This window comes from Chlamydotis macqueenii, chromosome 11, assembly GCF_036417535.1.
Source record: "Chlamydotis macqueenii isolate bChlMac1 chromosome 11, bChlMac1.mat, whole genome shotgun sequence".
In the NCBI taxonomy this organism is placed as follows: Eukaryota; Metazoa; Chordata; class Aves; order Otidiformes; family Otididae; genus Chlamydotis; species Chlamydotis macqueenii.
Genome location: NC_141566.1, coordinates 15,214,243 through 15,232,291, shown reverse-complemented (window position 1 = coordinate 15,232,291; position 18,049 = coordinate 15,214,243). Strand labels below are relative to the sequence as shown.

General features: G+C 40.1%; 2 protein-coding genes across 7 annotated transcripts in view; one reads left to right on the top strand and one right to left on the bottom strand.

Moving 5' to 3' along the window:
* The window catches only part of MAP7D3 (MAP7 domain containing 3), a 47,011-nt gene extending 32,044 nt beyond the window's left edge, over nucleotides 1-14,967 (top strand). The window contains exons 11-21 of one of the 2 annotated variants that reach the window (XM_086756090.1): nucleotides 640-785; nucleotides 1,154-1,284; nucleotides 1,869-2,113; nucleotides 6,894-7,029; nucleotides 7,416-7,596; nucleotides 8,704-8,808; nucleotides 9,079-9,132; nucleotides 9,934-10,030; nucleotides 10,475-10,673; nucleotides 11,824-12,119; nucleotides 13,478-14,967. In XM_086756090.1, coding sequence (XP_086612216.1) covers nucleotides 640-785; nucleotides 1,154-1,284; nucleotides 1,869-2,113; nucleotides 6,894-7,029; nucleotides 7,416-7,596; nucleotides 8,704-8,808; nucleotides 9,079-9,132; nucleotides 9,934-10,030; nucleotides 10,475-10,673; nucleotides 11,824-12,119; nucleotides 13,478-13,485 — 1,598 coding nt within the window. In that variant the 3' untranslated portion in view covers nucleotides 13,486-14,967. Of the gene's footprint in view, nucleotides 1-639; nucleotides 786-1,153; nucleotides 1,285-1,868; nucleotides 2,114-6,893; nucleotides 7,030-7,415; nucleotides 7,597-8,703; nucleotides 8,809-9,078; nucleotides 9,133-9,933; nucleotides 10,031-10,474; nucleotides 10,674-11,823; nucleotides 13,041-13,477 lie in introns of those variants that run through there. The other variant, XM_086756089.1, reaches the window with a different exon arrangement.
* Nucleotides 14,968-15,797: 830 nt separating this feature from the next.
* The window catches only part of FHL1 (four and a half LIM domains 1), a 32,161-nt gene continuing 29,909 nt past the window's right edge, over nucleotides 15,798-18,049 (bottom strand). For 3 of the 5 annotated variants that reach the window (XM_086756091.1, XM_086756094.1, XM_010125030.2), the window contains exons 5-6: nucleotides 17,599-17,785; nucleotides 15,798-16,804 (exon numbers count right to left, since the gene is read on the bottom strand). In XM_086756091.1, coding sequence (XP_086612217.1) covers nucleotides 16,647-16,804; nucleotides 17,599-17,785 — 345 coding nt within the window. In that variant the 3' untranslated portion in view covers nucleotides 15,798-16,646. The remainder of the gene's footprint in view (nucleotides 16,805-17,598; nucleotides 17,786-18,049) is intronic. The other 2 variants (XM_086756092.1, XM_010125031.2) reach the window with 1 other exon arrangement.

Here is an 18,049-nt window from a genome sequence, read left to right as displayed (position 1 = left end):
CATTTTTCTCTTGATGGATTTCTTTTACACCACCTATTTTGATTTGTTAATGTGGATAAAGGGCACACATATACAGTAATAAAGAGACCAGAGAGGGAAAGTAGAGCAAAATAACATTGCACAAATGCTTATTTCACAAGAAAAGTTTGTAAAGTAATGCTTGGATTCCTAATGTAATGCTGTTTTATAACTGCTCTTTGAAAATAAGGAAGATTTCTTCCTTGAGTTTAGGGGAAACATGCTTAAAATTTGAACCTGTCATGAAAAACTTGTAAAGATAGATGCTAAGCCATTAAAACTGAAATATTTGTGATTAGATGCAGCTTGACTAAAATTAAAGTAAAACTGGTGTATTGCAAATGTAGATGTTGCTTGGAAAAGCATTTTATTTTTATTTACTCTAGACTGCTGCTTTCAAAATTATTTTAGTCTTGGTGCTGTTGCTTCCCAAGTACTAATCATGTGGTGGTGGTGTCTGTGTCCATGACCCATTGCAATGTGCACTGCCTGTGGTGTTTCTCTGTACGGTTTCTAACACACACAATCTTTCTTTCTCTCTTTCTCCCTCTTCCTTTTCTCCTATTCTTATGCTGTGCACTTGGTTCTCGTTTTGTCTTGTCAAATTCCTAACTTTTATAGAATCTCACCTCTGTCCTCGTTCAGCTTCAGCCAGTTCCATCAGTTCCCCAGTCCCAACTCCTAAAGTGCCCGTGCGCAGTCGTAGCATCGACAGATTGAAGTCCTCTGTATCTTCATCTGATGCAAGTTCACCAGATTCAACCCAGGTTTGTTTAAAATCCGTGATAATTAGGTTTGTATTAATCTGGGGGTTTGGAACAGCTCAGGGGAGGGATCCTGTTTCAACAGTTTGCTTGTTTATTGAAATGTTCCGTAGCATTTGTTTAAAAAACACAGTATTGGAATAAAATTGTAATTTTATGATGCTTGGTATCTCTCGTATTGTTAAGGCAAGCTGCTTATGGTTCACCAAGTTTAATTTGGGTAACTGTTGACTAGGTCTATGTTTTGGAACATAAAGGAAATGTCAAGTACATCTTGTTGAAAAGTTGTATGTTTGTGGTGGTAGCAGCTCCTCTGTCTGTAATGTATTCTAGAAGAGTGAGCATTGTTTTGGTTTTATGTCTCCTCTTAGAAATCAGAGACGGAAAAACCATCCCCAGGTTCTGGGTTAAGACGCCCTCCCTCACCATCTGTGTCTGCCCGTAGAAGATCCCCTTCTCCTGCTAATTTGGTGAAGCGTCCTCCATCCCCTTCTACAGTTAGGTATGCATCCAGGTTAAATATCTTCTTTTATTCAGAACAAAATGAAGGATATTTCCTGCCTTAGACAGCTGCACTGTTAGCATGTGGATGCCCTACACTATGCCATGTTTATACACGTAAGGATTTAACTTTTGGTCCAGTTTCCCTTTTCCACAGTAGGGATGCAGCTCTTACTTGAACCTTTGTCTCTTTTTGTGCAGGTGAAATACACCCTGGTTTTCTGTACGGTCTGTGCGCTAAGACCAACAGTGAGCGTGCGAGCCTCTGAATGAACTGATCTGCCTGTGTTGGTGTAGGGAGTTTCAATTCTGATTGGAATCACAGGATTCATCCTTGATGTGAAGTAAATGGAGGTCTGGGCTAGCAGTCCTGTTTTGATGTTAGCCCACAAGTAGAGAGTCCAGGTGCCCAGGGTATTTTGGAATCCTGTATTTGAGTTTTATGAGGAAGGCACCAGTAGTCTATGTGTGGATTTATTTTTAAAAGTGAGGTGCATAACATTAACTAACTAAAGTCAACTGCTGTCGTCAATTGCATTTGAGGTTTTCAGTGTTAGCCCTGAAAAACAGTCTTTATTTCAACAGACAAAAGACTCGCCCACCTTCACCAAGCATGTCAAAACAAAGACCACCATCTCCTACTACAGTCTCTAAACCAGCACCCATCCAACGTCCACCTCTGACGCCAGGTGTTATCAATATTACCAAAAAGAAAACTGAAGCAGAGAGCAAACCAAAGGATAAGAGCACAGAAGGAACAGGACAAGAGCAAGGTGCTTCACCAGCCTTGGACAGGGATGCAGTAGCAGCTAGCACAAAGACCAAAGAAGGTGAGTGTTTCTCAGTGGCTGACGCAGTCTTATTCAAGACATCTCCAGTGTGTGCGAGGACTGGTGAAATAATTCATTTGTGAGGTGGGCCAGCGGGAGGGTAGAGTGCTTTAAGGCAGAAGCTATTTGTTGGTGATTGTTTGTACAATAATTTTATGTGGTATGACTTTTGGGTGTGAATTTTAGTGCAGTAGTCAGTTTATTTGACTTGGAGATTTAAGTCAGGAGTTTTCAATATTACTGCTTGTACTATAGTTCTAAGAAAAGCAGAAATCCTGTTTGCCTCTTGGACTTCAGCCACACTAGCTGAGGGATCTACCAGCTTAGGTTTGCAAAGTCAGTAGCTAACCTGTGTGAAGGTCTTTCAGTCCAATTGCTTGTGTAGAGACCTGCTGGGAGGCTGCCTCAGTCTCAATTCCAGTGAAGATATAATCATTGCTGCCTCGGGAAGAAGTGGTCGGTGCACGGGTCACACTGAGAAATGATCTTGGTAGATTAAGGAGAGCCATATACTAGATTAGCAATTAGTCTCCTAGTCCTCTTCATTGTGCCAAATAAGCCCAGCCTCTCTCCCTCTTACCGGAAGAGTGACATCTGCCATCTCCAGAATGGAATCTGGGAGAGCCTTCTCATGAGGTTTGGCAGGCACTTCTCTGTGGAGAAGGACTTAGGGGAGACTTAAGAGGAAAAGGAGTGATTTCTGGAGTTTAAACTACAGCCTGTGGGCGGTACTGGAGGTGAAAATCCTTCAGACACAAGGTAAGTGGGAACATATGCTTGCTGCACGTTAGTAACAGCATGTGCAGTTAGTAACTGCATGTGCAGTTCCTGTGGTACATTCCTCAGCTGCTGCAGTTGCCTGTGATTTCTGAGACTCTTAGAGACACTGCTCAGTGTTGGATGTGAAATAGTGTTAGTCAGCTGAAGAACTCGTTCATGGTATAGTTCTTTGAGTATATGTTCCTCTAGAAGGAAGCCTGGATGTCGTAGTCAAATGTGGATGTTTTTGTGAAGTTGCACATCCGTCTTCAGTGTCACATCATTCATCGTAGCAGTCAGAACATCCATCCCTCAACGTGCTACGTTACTGTGATCAATGTCTTGCATGCCTCAGAGGGGGCATAACCAATTGTGCTCAATGTGATCAGTTGGTTGAAACCTCCATAACAACGTGTCTTATTTCTATATTTTCCAGTTGTTCTGGAACAAAAACATTTGTCCTTGTTCCTTGGATGCCCCACCTTTCTCCTCTCCACACTGACTTCTGGAACTGCATTAACCCAGTTTATCTATTTCTATTTTATTTTATGGCTAATCTCCAAGCTAGTTATCTTTGTAGTGACTCATACTGGGGCTGGGTGAAGCTCTTTGACACATACAAGATAAGGAAATGGTGTGTTCTTCAACACAGATGATTTCATTTGTCTCTTTGAATATTTTTGGTACACTGCAATATTGCTAAGTGTGGCAAAATTTTTGTTCTTAAAAAGTTCCTTTCAATTTTCAAGGTAATTCTCATTTTACATATCTGTGTAGGCAGTTCACCCTGTGGGCTGATGCAATACCGTATTCCAGACAGCTTCTGAAGTCAGCGCACACCAATGAATGGCATGTGGCAAATATAGGTCTTGTAGGTTCCACCTGATTTCAGCTTTGTGCACTTATATCTTCATACCATCTCTTCTTCAAAATAAACTTGATTGCCGTTGCTGACAGATAGCAATCAAGTTTTCATCTTGTTTTTTGTGTCTTCCTACTAAAATATACTGTTCTGCAGTAAAACACTTTTTATTTTGCAGTGACTTGGAGCAGTTGTCATTTCTGGCAGCAGCCTTTCACAGCTTCTCTGAGAGTTAAAAGGCTTGTTTCAACTTAAAGCATAAGAAGTGCTCCTTCATGAGCTCTCACCTTATGCATGATGATAGGTAATAAACTATCATGGAGCCTCACTTTTTTGTGTCAGGCTAGTGAAGGCTTTGGAATATGATTCTTAGATTAATTGTGAATACATGACTTGCCTTGAAATGTGCTGGAATCTTCCCTCCATCCAACTAATAGTACAACACAAGCACATTCGTGTTCTTGCTGTCAAACTGGAAAATAACAATCCAGTAAGGAACTGACACCAGCTTCTCCTCGCATAGCAGATCTGTGTAATATTCTTCTATCTTCTAAAGAAAACCCTATAGATTAATGGCAGGAAAGGAGGAGGATCAACTTCCACTTCTTCACAAGTTGCAGATCTTCTGCATCCTTCCTACTCAAATATTGCTGAAGAGGAACTGCCTAAAGGCAGTCTGTGTTCCTAATGGCCGCAAGTATTTTAGTAGTGCCTCTTTGCTCTTAACCATAGGCTGAAATTAAGTAAGGCTAACAGATCAGCTGTCAGTTCTATAGATGCATTTTACAATTATTCTGAGACATTTCCCTCTTTCCCCTTCCATCACAGAAAGATCCTTTGAGAAAACTACAGTTCTTATCAGGAATGACAGTGGGAGTACAAGGAAAATGGGGGGGGAATCTTCTTAAGACATGTTAGCAATCATGTTGGGAAGCCCCATGGCCTGCCCTATGGAAACACGTACGACGGCTGCATGGAGCTGAAAGCACTATTGAAGTAACCATGTGGAAAATATCAGTAAAGCTTTTAAAGTTAAAATGCAGCAGGAAGGTCTTCCATAGACTTGAGGTCTCCTACCCTTTCTTATGGTTTTATGCCCCCTGTTCTTTCCATAGCTGCTGTGTTCTGAATCGTTGTGACAGATTTTCTTCTATCATTTTCAATACCCAATATTTATCATGTTTCAAGCTATTATATGTTACATTTGGGGGTTGGACTAGATGACCTTTAAAGGTCCCTTCTGACCCAAACTATTCTGTGATTCTATGATTATGTTCCAATGCTGTAACCTGAAAGCCTAAAACCTTTAGGCTTCTTGCTGAAGATTAGGTTGTCTTATTTAGGTTCTGTTTTGAGAGGGGAAATAGGTTAAACCTGACATTAAATGTCAACCAATTTTGATACAACTGAAATTCCAGTACTGTGTAAAAATAGGACTGCTGTGCTGGTTGCTGTGCAAGCACATGATAGAAGATGGCCTCTGCTGTAAAAAGTGACCATTCTAAACTGGCAGGACACTCAAGTGGTAGAGGAGAAAAGAGGCTTTTTGATTGCTTCATGGTTGTATACTGGCAACAGTAAATCAAATCTCCTGCCTTTTCTTTAAATTAAAAAAAAAAAAGTTGGAGAACAGAGGAAGAAAAACATTTTGTACTTGCACATCTCAAGTAGACAGATTCTGCTAACGGTTCTTGGAACTGCAAAAGTCTGGTCCTTTCTGCTTAGGGATGAGGAGGAGGAGAACCCCTTTTGACTGAGTTAAAATTTGGAAGTGCGTGGCTGATTCTTGCTTGTACCAACATGACTGCATTTTTGCCCAATCAGAAGCAATATATGTCCTGGGGACTTGCTTCTTTTTCAGTATTGGATAAATCTAAAGATCAGAAAACTTCTGTATGACTGCACTCCATCAGTGCTGGAATGCTTCTCCTGGCACTGCAAGAACAATTTTCATGCACAAAACACCGCTGCGATGCAGTTGCTGAGAGTGTAGTCTGTGTAATTATGCCCTACAGTTGCAGGCAGTAATTATGTGTCCATGGGGCTTAAGCAGCTTTTCAGGTATTAAAGTTCCTAATGGTGGCGTTTTGTGTTTTGAATGGTTTGTCTTTAGGTCAGAAGCAAAATAACTGATCAAACCCTGATGGCATTGTTCATTAAAACTACCTTGGCTTCAAGGCCTTATGAATGTTAAGCAAACATATGTGTGCTGATTTGTGACGTACCAAAAAGAAGAAGGCTGGCTCCTCACATTTTGATACTATTGCTCTACTGGCACCAAGAGCTAATTCTCTGGGTATTCAGATGATGAGTTCTTAAGTCACATTCAAACAGTAATATTTCTAAAGAGTGGGAATAACTGATAAAAATCAGGAAAATATCTGAGTTCTTTCAATATATATTGAGAGCAACTGGATGGCAAGGGTGGGTTTCTTTTTCTAATATTAATTTACAATAGTATCCATGATGTTCAGACACTGTAACAACAGGCAGGACATGAAGAAACATAAACTGCAGGACTGTAAAAATATCTGCTAACCTGGTGTTTGGAGCTCATTTGATCTCCATGGAAATTGGAAATTGGTTTGTTGCCAAAATATGTAGAAATATGGTATTAATGGAGTCACTAGTATGTGCCTTCAGGGCCAGATAAAATGGTGATTATTTGCACCCTAGGATACTCTATAAGGCATGAATGTTAATGTTATGGAACAAGAGAAATCGAAAAATTAGTCTTTCTTCTTTAGGATCAGGTGTGTTCAGTTTTACTAGAAGGAAGTTAAGTGTATTTCCTAAAGCAATATTTTTTTTCAGTTTTCTTTTAAGTGGTTGTAAGTGTTATAGAATAAGTACTATGGTAATTGGAGAAAAATTATATTTAACTGTATCATCTCGAATATGGCTGAATCAGTGTAGTTGAAATGAGCTGTTATTATTTTGTTGTCAGTGAAATATTGTGGCTCTGCATCTCTGTAGGACTCCCCCTTTGGCTCTTGTGGGCCTTCAGATACAGGGTATAACTACTGAGTGATGAGCACTGATGGAAAGGATAGTGGGTCAGCTGGCCAAAAGAAAAAAATCTCATCTCACAGTGATAATGTCTGTCTTAATTTTGTATTACTGGGACTTTTTAACAGCAATTTCTTTTACCCTTTGCAGAATCAGGTAGCAAAACAGTAGCAGGGACCACCACAGCTGAAGAAGCTGCTAAAATCTTGGCAGAGAAACGACGTCTAGCACGGGAGCAAAGAGAGCGTGAAGACCAAGAAAGAATTCAGAGACAGGAAGAGGAAAGGTAACAGTTTAGGAGAAGGAATGGATGCTTTCAGTGTTGGGGTGCACTTGGAGTGGACCCTTCAGCTGTATATCTTTCCTAAGCTTTAATTTAAGTTCCTGTAAATCCTAATGTGTTTCCTGAAGCAGAGGCAGGCACTAGCACCATTTGAGATGGGACAGGTTGCTGTGTGTATCATTAATCTGTATCTCAGAATATACGTAGCACACAGATCTTTTTCCAGGTCTGGATGGTGGCACTTGTAAATCCACACCAGAAAGTATCTTTACGCAGTTACTCTGTGATCGGATAACTTAGCGCTTCCTTGCTTTCCTAGTCTGTCTCATGCATGCATACTTCTAAAGGAAGAAATATCCAGTCAGTAATCTGTATCTTGGAAACACTAGAATCAGAGAAGAAGAAATGGCCAAGAGAGCAATTGAGGAAAAAGCCCAACGGGAGGAGGAGCTCCGCAAACAGGAGGAAGAAAAGAGACTGGCTTATGAAGAACAACAAAGGCAAGCTGAAGAGGAGAGGATCCGCCGAGAACAGGAAGAGCAGGAAAAACTTGCGGAGCTTCAGCACCAGGTCCGCTTATCTGTAGACTCCAACTGTGTTCCTCATACAAGCTGCTGGCGTGTTTTCAAGGGGGTTGCCTTTGATTTTGCTTAACAGAACAGTTTTGACAAATCTCTGTCAGGAATGGTGTAAAGGCAGAGTTCATCTTGCTTGAGATGGATTTGAGAATGTCCTCAAGTCCTTTCTTTGTGCTAGCCTATGTGATTTTTTTTTTTTTTTCAACGTTTGATAAATTCAAGTGTGGGGCAGAAGCAGATATTTTGGAAATATTTTTTTGCATACATAAAATATTTGTATTGAGCCAGCTTACTGCTACGGATTATAAGGAGGTGGTCTGTCTGGAAAATCATCTGGCTTGCTCCAGTTCTTTTAAAAGAAAGATTGATACTGTTTCCAAGTCTGCTTTTCCAGTTGCTAAATAGTTTTCCACGGCTAATATCTGTGTACCTTTACAAAGGCATCCTTCTGACTGAAGGAAGCTGTTTTGCAGAAAGTGGACTTTATTTAAATGAGGTGAATTCTGAAAATTAAAGCAGTTTTACAGTCAAATTCTTTGTTTTTAAAAAGCTATATTTTATAGATATATTGACATGTGTCTGCATGTTTCTTTTAGAGCCTGTTTAAGTTTATAACAATTATTCAGAGTGTTAACTATGCTTCTATCTTCTTTCCAGTCATACTGGAAAAGATTTGCCAGCATAGAAGGATGGTCAGCACCAAGTGTCTTGGTAGTAATACCTGACTGCCAGGATTTTTAAGTTAATGAATTAAACTGCTGTCTTGTTACTTTATAAATTATCCTTCTTATACAAATCTACATCTTGAAGTATAGGACGAACCCTGAGTAGCTCAACAACATCCAGAACTATTTGCGTAATCGCAATATAGCCAGGCACATTGTTTTTCTTTTGAGATCAGTTTCTGAATGTCATAGTAGTATATATTTCACGTCGGTAGCTGGGTAATTGGCATTTAGCTGCAATGTATGGTAATATTAAATAGTGATTGTCTGATGTGCCTGTCTGCGTTGAACCAGAATCTCTGTAACAGCTCTGCTTTCGAATCTTGGGAATGAGTAGTGCACTGGGTGTTCTCTTCTTTTTGTTTTATTTTCAGAGAGAAGAAGCTGAAGCAAAAGCGCAAGAAGAGGCTGAAAGACAGCGGCTGGAAAGAGAGAGGATTATGCAGCAAAATATGCAGGAAAGACTTGAAAGAAAAAAGGTATGCTGTTTCCAAAGTAGAGAAGTTTCTCAGCCTAAAATAGTGGTTGAGGTGTTAAGCTGAACAGGTAAACAGTCTCAGATGCATTTAAATAATAGTGTGTTCATTAAAAAAAAAAAAAGCCAGCTCTGGTTTGTGAGCTTTAAAAATGATGAAAAAAGTAGTAAATTTATAAATAGGAAAATATATTGTGATTGATGAAAATTTAAACTGGAATGCTGAAATATGAACCTCGGTATATCATTGCAAATATTTTCCGTATTTTAACAGAGAATTGAAGAAATAATGAAAAGAACACGAAAATCGGATCAAAACGAATCCAAGGTACTTGTTTGGATCCATGTAGTGACAGAAAAGGCCCTTCCCAGAGAAGGCTTTGCCTTCCTCTGTTAGCCTTACGCAAACTGGCTTCCATGTGAAGTGCAAAGTTCTGGTGCACCAGAATAATTTGCAGTAGTTTCCCACTGCACACATTCTTCTGCTTTGCTTGTTCTAACTGAAAGTGTTTAATGCATTTTTGTTCAAGGCATATAGAAACAATGTGATCTGGCTTGCAGATTGGTTAAAAAACACTGGTTAGTAATGGATTTTCTTTTTTTTTTCTTTTTTTTTTTTTTTTCTTTTTTAACTGTATACATTCTGCTGGGGCTATTTTTCACCAGAAAACTTATATTCCTGGCTTCATCTGTTTGCTTAAAAGCAAACCTTGGATGCCCCTTGGATTGCTACAGTAAACTGGATGTATTTTTGTTAATGTAGTGACCTAACATTTGTGGTAAGCTATGCATATTATATTGAGGAGGAGTCATTCTCTGAACATTCAAAGACCCAAGTCTTCATATATCTGAAAATCAATAAATATTTAGCACACACCTTGGAATAATGAAGGGGAAGGAACTCAAGAATAGTTAATTGGTAGGAGATGGAAGTGGGTCCCACACGTTTCTTTTCAGGCTCTGGCTCAGCAGAGCATATATTGCTGGGTGCCCTGATTATCTGTTAGCCTCTGGACTGGTGTGGCCTTGTGGCTGGGCACAGAGTAGTCCTGCATGGGAGTTGTGATTGAACCATTTGTGAAACGGTAGGTGGTAGTGAGTTATTCTGAATAACACTCCGGCAATTCAGTTGCAGAATGAAGGGAAGTCTGCCTCTGAGGCTATCGAGGGAGAGGATATTGAAGAGGAGGAGGAAGAGCTGGGTCTTGAGAAGACTGATCAGCCAGGTAAGGAAACATGATGAGTTGGGTCTAAGTGGCAGTCAGTGTCTCAGTGATGTTTAAGCGTTGTTAAAAATGTCAATCACTTAACACTGTGATGGTCTGAGACACAAATTCCAGAAATGCCAGGGAGGCTCTCTGCTTGAACAGACAGTAGAGCATTGCCTGTTCCATACCACAGGAGACAGTCAAAACGATTAAAGGCAAAAATTATTTGAGTGTGAAATCCAGGCAGCATGCTTTCATGTCACAAGCATATTTTTAAAGATGGGAAACAAATTTCATGTGTTATAGGCAGCTTGTCTATACAGAAATTGTGCTATCAAAGCCAAGTGCCTGAAATTTTGGCTAGAAAAGGTCATTTTGGCACTTGTATTTTATTCATTTAGAATAGCAGTTCTGTTACTAAAGCTCTTTTATTTATTTATTTCCTCCTCCTCCCACATTCAGGAAAGCTAAATGGCATTGACTTACCCCAGGAAGTCAAGGGGGAGGCACAGGGTCGTTTAGAGACTGCGCATAGCTTGATCTCTACAGAATCTGAGGAACAAGATGTATCAGAGTTGAAGGCCAGTGAAGTATTTATGAATGGAGGTGATTTGAAAAGTGACGAGGGCTCTCTACTTGTTGCTGAATTGAAGGATTCCAGGTGAGTCTGTGTAAATGGCTGCTTTACTGTCAGAGCACTCATCTGTCACACAAGAAATCCCTACGTTTAACTTAAATTTATTGCTGTATGTAGCGTTGCATCAAATTTTGCACCTCGCTAGCTTTGTGGTATTTCTCTGGCTTGCTCCAGGCACGTAGTGTGTGCATGCTGTCAGTTCACTGCTTCACGCAGAAGCAGTTTAGTTCAGGATAACTGTTTGTTTAGATGGCACCATGTTAACAGTACTGGCTTTGCTAAGTGAGACACATACCCAGCAACGTGGCAGTGTATCTTATGAATGGCATTGGCTTGAAATCTTTCCCCATGAAATGGCTAGCAGTTCTTTTCATTAACAAAACGTTAAATGCAAGGGAGAGGAACAAGACTGAAAAGGAAGAATAAAACCTAGAGGAAGTTCTAGAACAGTTTCAGTTGCACTAAAACACCAGATACAACACAAAAACCTCCCTTAGTGGGAATTTATTTTTAATATTTCAAGTTTTCAATATTTTAATATTTTTATCTTTCTGAACGCAAAGCATTCCCATCCACTATTGGAAAATCTGTTCTTTGCTTGTTCCATTTGCTTATCTAAATGCTAATGATTTAGAAATTACATTGTGAACTCTTTTTTTAAGTGATGATAAATTCATTTTACTCCTCCATTGATGGAATGCAAAGACTTTTTCATTATTTTCTTAAGGATGAATGAAAACTGATCACTCTGATTTTATTTCTAGATTTTGAATCTGTTTTGAGTATTGTTAGTCTTGTGAGGCTGTTCTGTGATTTAAAAGTCTTAACTGGAGAAAAAAAGAGAAATGCACACTACTAAAATAGGATTTTAATGGTGCAGGGCTTTAAACTTGTTGCTTCTTATATCAAATTGCTGGAGCCAGACCTTACCTGAGAGCCATTGGTATGGTAAAAGGTGGCCAAAGACTCGCCAAAATATGTTGGCGAGTCTCTCTTCCCCTTTGGCTCTTGGAGGGGAGATCCCGTGTGGCAGCTGGAGGAGCTTGTCTGGCAATGCCCTTCAGGATATCCAGTGCTTTGCAAAGTATGCAGACTGCTAATTGGCTCTCCTGTAATGAATCTAAAGGTTAAACATCCAGAAATTGTAATGCAAGTATCCATTCTTTTTTCCTAGCCGTCCTGCAAAAGAAATGGTTATCGATGACTCAGTGAAGTTGGGTGTTAACGAAGCTGACCATACAGTTGGACTTACTCAGAATCTGAATGGAAAATCTGGTTCGTGGACTTTGGAGGAGTTTATTGACGTTGGAGTACATTCCAAGTCAACCAAACTGAGCTTGGACAGCATCTCTGCTGGTAACTGTAATCAAAACTTGAATGATGCTGCTACAATACCTTCTAGTTCCAAATTGGCTTTTGAGGAAGACGGTGCAGTGAATTCATTGACCAAACCTATAGATGCTTCATCAGGTAATCCAAGCTGATTTCCCTGTCTGTCTCTTCCTCTGGCTAGATAATTAACTTCCCTGCATTTTACTCTCCTCGCCTTAACTTCGGTTTCTTATTTTCAAGGCACTTTTTCCAATGTGTAGACTGGAGGGAAAGCTCTTTTTTAGTGCTTTTAACTTGCGTCTTGTCAAAAGGAGTCACCAACTGATGCCTTTTTAGGGACTTGCTGTAGACAGCAGCTAAGGCCCGACATTAAGGCTCTTCCAAAGACACAGCCGAGCCCCTGTGAAGCTCCTGTATCTCCTACCAGCGCTCAAGCCCATCTGTTCTATTTTTAGGCTTCTTCTAAGATGTCTTAAATGGCACATGTTACTTTTGAAGATACTAACCGTTTAAAGGTGTCTGATGTAACTCTACAGACAAGAGCTTTCCACTCCTAGGCATGTTCTGTAACTTTTTGATGCTGACCTGCATGGTCTTACAAGGTCTCTTCAGGCTCTGGCAAGGTATTAGCTGTGCTCTCTACTTACTGTAGAATAGTCTTTCATTTCACTAAGGAGGGTAACACCAACCTTAAATTCCACAGACCATTGTGTTACATTTTGGCACGAGTAATAAAGCTGCACACACAAAATTCTGCATTTTCTGAAAGAAGCAGGGCTGTGGCTGAAGCCACAGCTGTACTTGAGATGCAGTACAGCATAGTGTGTCGAGAGGCTTCAGCAAGCTAGTTTACATAAGACTGAACTTCTCTGGTGTTGGAGCTAAACCCCAAATGGACGTACTCAGAGCAGGAGATCTCTTTCTATGAGATAAATGACTGCGTGAACAGTTGAAATGAATGGTAGCGGAAAAACCAAGACTTGCTATCCACGTTTTCTTTAAGTAATGTGTAGCACTTTTTTTTTTTTTTATTAAAGTGTAGCACTTTTCTAGACTGAACTGTTTCCTGAGTCTCCTCTGTCACTCCGCGTCTTGTGAATTTTACTCCCGTGGACATAGCCTTGTTGAGACTTTCCTGGAGGCCAGGACTAAGTGGCCATGGAAATTTAATTTTTAATGTGATACTGCTGATTGCATTTTGTTCTGGTCAAAATCATTAACTTTTTAGTGAAGAAAGTGTCTTGCCTTTTAATTTTTAATTGTAAAATGTTTGGACATGATGTGATTTGAGAATTATGTACATAACTTAGAAAACTCATATTCGTATATTAAAAAAAAAAGAACAGCTACTGCGCTGATTTTGGACCATAAGTAACCAGCTGGTTCTTTGCTTGCTCCCTGGATGTAGACTCTGACAGTGATGACCGATGATAGATGTATGTGGCATAAGCACAGTTACAATGGTAAATGTTTTCTTCTCTTTGCTCTTTGGACAGAACTGTGAACACTAGAGACCTGGAAATAATCTGAGTGCACTTCAGTAATCCAGTGTTTAACCAAGTACCGAAGGCCTTGTTTTGAAAAGCTGCTTGTTTACTTTTACCCATCTTGAAGTTTGCAAAAAAACCACACAAAAAAACACCAGGGGAGGGATGACAAATGTCTAGATTTGCACCTTGAAACACTTCAGGGAAACTATTGTGCTGATGTTCCTTTTCCTTTCATTTAGTGAATTGTTAGCTAAGGTTTCCTTGTTCAAGTATCACTTGTTTCCCTCTTACAGACGTTACAGTAACCTGTTTGAGTCTTTTTTTCTGTTTTCATATCGGTATCATGTACAGCAATGTGCCACTGGTGGCTCCCCAGTTAGCTACTGGCCAGATTTTGCATATTCCTAACATGGCACTCGATGAAATAAGACTCATACGGTGCGTGTAAAAGCTGAACTCCCTCTGTCATGTTCTAGAAAAACTCTTGTTACTTGTTGGTTCACGTGCTAGTTTAGTTAAAAATGCAAAAATGCGAAATCTTCAATTTCGAATGGAGAAGAAAAATTTCTTCCTTTCTAACATGAAAATATTGGCAGTTTCAAAATGCAATATTGTACCATTGCTAATATGTTTTAAGCTGTTGGAAAAACATCAAAACATTTTCCAGCATATGTATTAATGTGTCACAGAAATGTTGAGTACCTAGATCTGTCTGTCATAGTGCAGTTTAACATGTCGTGCTTTTAAAAATGTTTTCCTTTTGAATTACTTATTTAAGTTTATCTATCTACACTCATGGAAGTATTATTTTATTGTGTACATAACAGTATTAGACCACTGAAGTCATGTTTTGTTCATGTTAATTAGTCTAAGTGTTCCTGTTCTAGCTTTATAACAGTGGCTGCAAGCTGCGTATGTCTTCCCATTCCCCTAAAGCCTGCTTTAAGTAATCTATTTAACTTGAACTTGCCTGCTTTTTACAGCATGAAGAGATTAACTAAGCATCTTCTGAAAAGTGCTACTAAAAGTAATAATGCAGCCTTGTTCTTATGTCTCCTGTAACAGATATACTGCATAAGTGATTACTGTAAAGAGTAGCTGTCTCCAATCCTGCTATAAACCATTGGCTGATACGTCAATTCAAAAAAATCATCCAACTGGCAGCTGTGTTTTCAGTGGTTAAATGCAAATGGTTTTGCTGGAACTAAATGTGTTTTTTCCTTGACTTTGCAGTTACAATAGGAAACCCTCAGCCTTCTTACTCTTGCTGTTTGCTATTCAGAATATGGTAGAACTGTTTTAGACTTTAGAGCAGTGCCTTAGGTAAAAGGAAAAATGTATTTTTGTATGATAGCTGTTTCATTCTGGCAGAGACAATCATTCTAACGAAAAGATGCCGATATTTTTTTCTGCGCTGATATTATTTGTTGAATGATCTGTTACAGCTCTATGTAAATACGTGTGCACTGTTAAATAAACTTTGCAGTTGAACAATGCTTTATTTCTGTAATGCTAAACATTGCCTTACTAGGAGTCTCCAACCCCTTGCCGCGCTGACCCGCCTTGAGATGCGCTCTGGTAACTGCTCTTAACTGCTCCACACTGCTGATGCCCCAAACCAGCAGCATCTTTGGCAATAGCGTGTGCGTGGTTGGGATGGTATTTGTACTAACACCTGCAAAGCTGGCTGTTTGTACATGTCGATGACATGTTCATAACTTGAATTCTTTAACTTGCTTTTCACTGTAAGCCTTTGTTTTTCGCTTGTAGCACCAGCATTTTATGTTCTAATGTTGAGGCTAGCGGTGCTCCATGGCCAGCATGGAGCAGTGACTGTCACGAATACAGCAAGATGCTGCCTTCTGGTTTTCTTCTGAGGGTTCTTTGTTTCTGGTAGGTGCCTGTGAACAAAAGGGAATGACTGGAACAGCATCCAATCATTTAATAAATATTTCTATATGGTAGCAACCACTGCTGTGGGGAAAAAAAAATCCCCACCCTTAAACCAGCATTCAGGTTGCTGAAGGGCAGCAGTAGATCTGTGTATGGACGGTGGCTGTACGTATGTTCTCCAAAGGGCTTTTTCACACAGGCTGTTCTTGGCAGATGGTCTGGTGTCAGTTAATACATTTTTTTTTTTTAATTAATTAATTTTATGTAAATTGTTGCTTTGGTCCTCAGATCTTTAATGACACCAGGGCAGAATAGCTGACTGCTGGTATCAGTGGATCAGACTTCATTTCAGTAGCTCCGCTCTAAGAGGTGTCAATTGTGTAAGATGGCAAAAAGAAAAAAAAAAAAAAAACAATTTTCCAGACTGTGGGACTCCAAGCAGGCACTAGTCTTATTTTTATTAAATCATAAAACATACACTGACATGATAGGAGAGCTATTGTTGTCTGAGCTATTTTTAAGGCACTTCTAAATGCACGTGCATTCTGTTATAGTTGAAAGATTTACTTCTTGTTAATGGATTAATAATTGTATATAGACAGCCTCATTTAAACAATGATGTAAAAAAAGCTGATGAGCAAAACTTTGGGGCAAACCATGCAGAAATCAAGACTAAAACAAGTTTATGGAAACTTAACTAAAGCTAAATTGTACTGCCAAAACACTGTTATATGTATGATTAAGCCGTTCATACACCTGCTGCAGTTCGGTGTGGTGGGGTAAGCTAAGGTGTTCATGATTGCGCTGCGGCTGCTGGTGTGACGTATGTAATGTACCTGCGCTTGGCAAAGCATAATAATGGATCATGCTGATCCCGGGTGCAATCTTTGCATCTCTGTTTCTGAGGTGCATGCCTTGTCAAATCTACTTCATTTAAGTGCCAAGCTTAAAAGTGTACCAGACAAGTTTAAAACTAGCTTTGGTTTAGTTTAAGGCACACGTAGATTATCTGGTATGTGGATCTTTGAATGCTAAATCTAACGGCATTTCAAGCCTTTACGCTAAGAGTTACTTGGAAGCAAAGTTAGATTTTTGCAACACTACATGCTTTTGTACTGCAGGAGCTTCAAAAGTCAAATGCAGTATATTGAGGCTACTTTAGTTTTTATACTAAAATGGAAAAAAGTTAGAATTCTTAACATGCAAAAACCTGCTCCGTTACCAGGATTGTTTTGGAAAGCAGGGCTCTAAAATCCATTTTACAGCAGTTGCTGGCTGTTCCTTACAGTCGTTGGGGACAGTCAGCACAGTAAATTTTTCCATTATGGCAAACAAAGCGCTTGTTGGCCAGAGCGCGGGCACACTTTGTGCATTTGAAACAATAATCGTGCCAGGATTCATCTTCGTAGTTAACCACGCTGGTTCCTCTTCCAAATCCTGCTAGGAGAGAAAACAATTATAGGACGGCGATAGTAGCTGTTCGCTTGGCTGGGTTAGTCCACCAAACAGCAGATCCCATTCTTACTGCCTCTTGTGTTTCTGCAGTCTCGCAGTCCATATTTGCATGCCTAAAATACTAGCCAAAATTGCAACGGAACCATAGTGTTTGCTGCTCAGTAATACTGCTGTTAGAGAAACAGGCAGCATAAGGTTTGGGTGGCTTGTCTCTGCAACAGGCTTTTTCCCTTGGATCCTTTCTCCAGGAAACAGTCAAGCTGAAGGAAAGATCAAGATGTAGAGCAAGGACAGGTTGGGCAAAACACCCTACCTGGTGGTTACAGACTCAGATCCATGCTCTAAAATGCAGAGTGGAACTCAAGTCTCAGGGGACTGGCAGGGTAGTGCCCACATTTCAGGGCTGCGGTTTGTGATCCAGTCACTGTGACATGGAAATACATCAGAAGTGAAGCAAATGTCACTTTGGGCCAATAAAACACTGCTCTTTTTAGCCATAAGGTTCCCTGACTAAGATCTAGGTGGGAATAGTTCTAGTTGGGGAAGTTTTGAAGAAGGCAAATTTGAGGCATGCAGAGGGTGAAGAGCTCAGTTGCTAACTCATACTCCATCCAGCAAGAGCATGTGGAATATAGTTAGATCACATGTAAATGGCTGGGATTGGGTTTAGGATACTGGACCTGCTTCTGGTGTTAGTGCCCTCCGAGCTGTGTGTCTTTGGGGATTGCTGTTCTGACATTAACCACCCGCTGCCCTTAGCTGCATTTAATCCAACATACCTGTAATCGGATTCTTGCAGCCAGCACACTTCTTGGCAACACACTCCTTGTAGCAGTCAACACAGTAAAACTGATCCTCCACAGCTGTGAAGCGCTTGCCGCCCAGTTGCCTCTTGCAGTTGGAGCAAATGAAACACTCTGAATGCCAAGGCTGTTCCTGGTAAGTGAGGCCTCCAGAAGTGATGGGCTAGGAGGCAAAGAGCAGACCTGTGTTTCAGAATTGGTAGGGAGGAAGAGAGGTGATGCAGGCCTGGGGGGTGTAGGGTAGGAGGAGACTTTCAAGATCTCTTGAAAGTTTTCATTAAAATGGTGCAGCACTTCTAGCCTGAAATCGTGCATGCCTGGAGCTTGCATAATAGTTTATTTTACCTGCAGTGACTCTGCAATTCCACACTAATCAATTGCAAAAGTGGTAAGACAGCTGCTTTATAAAACATTGTGTTGCTGCTTG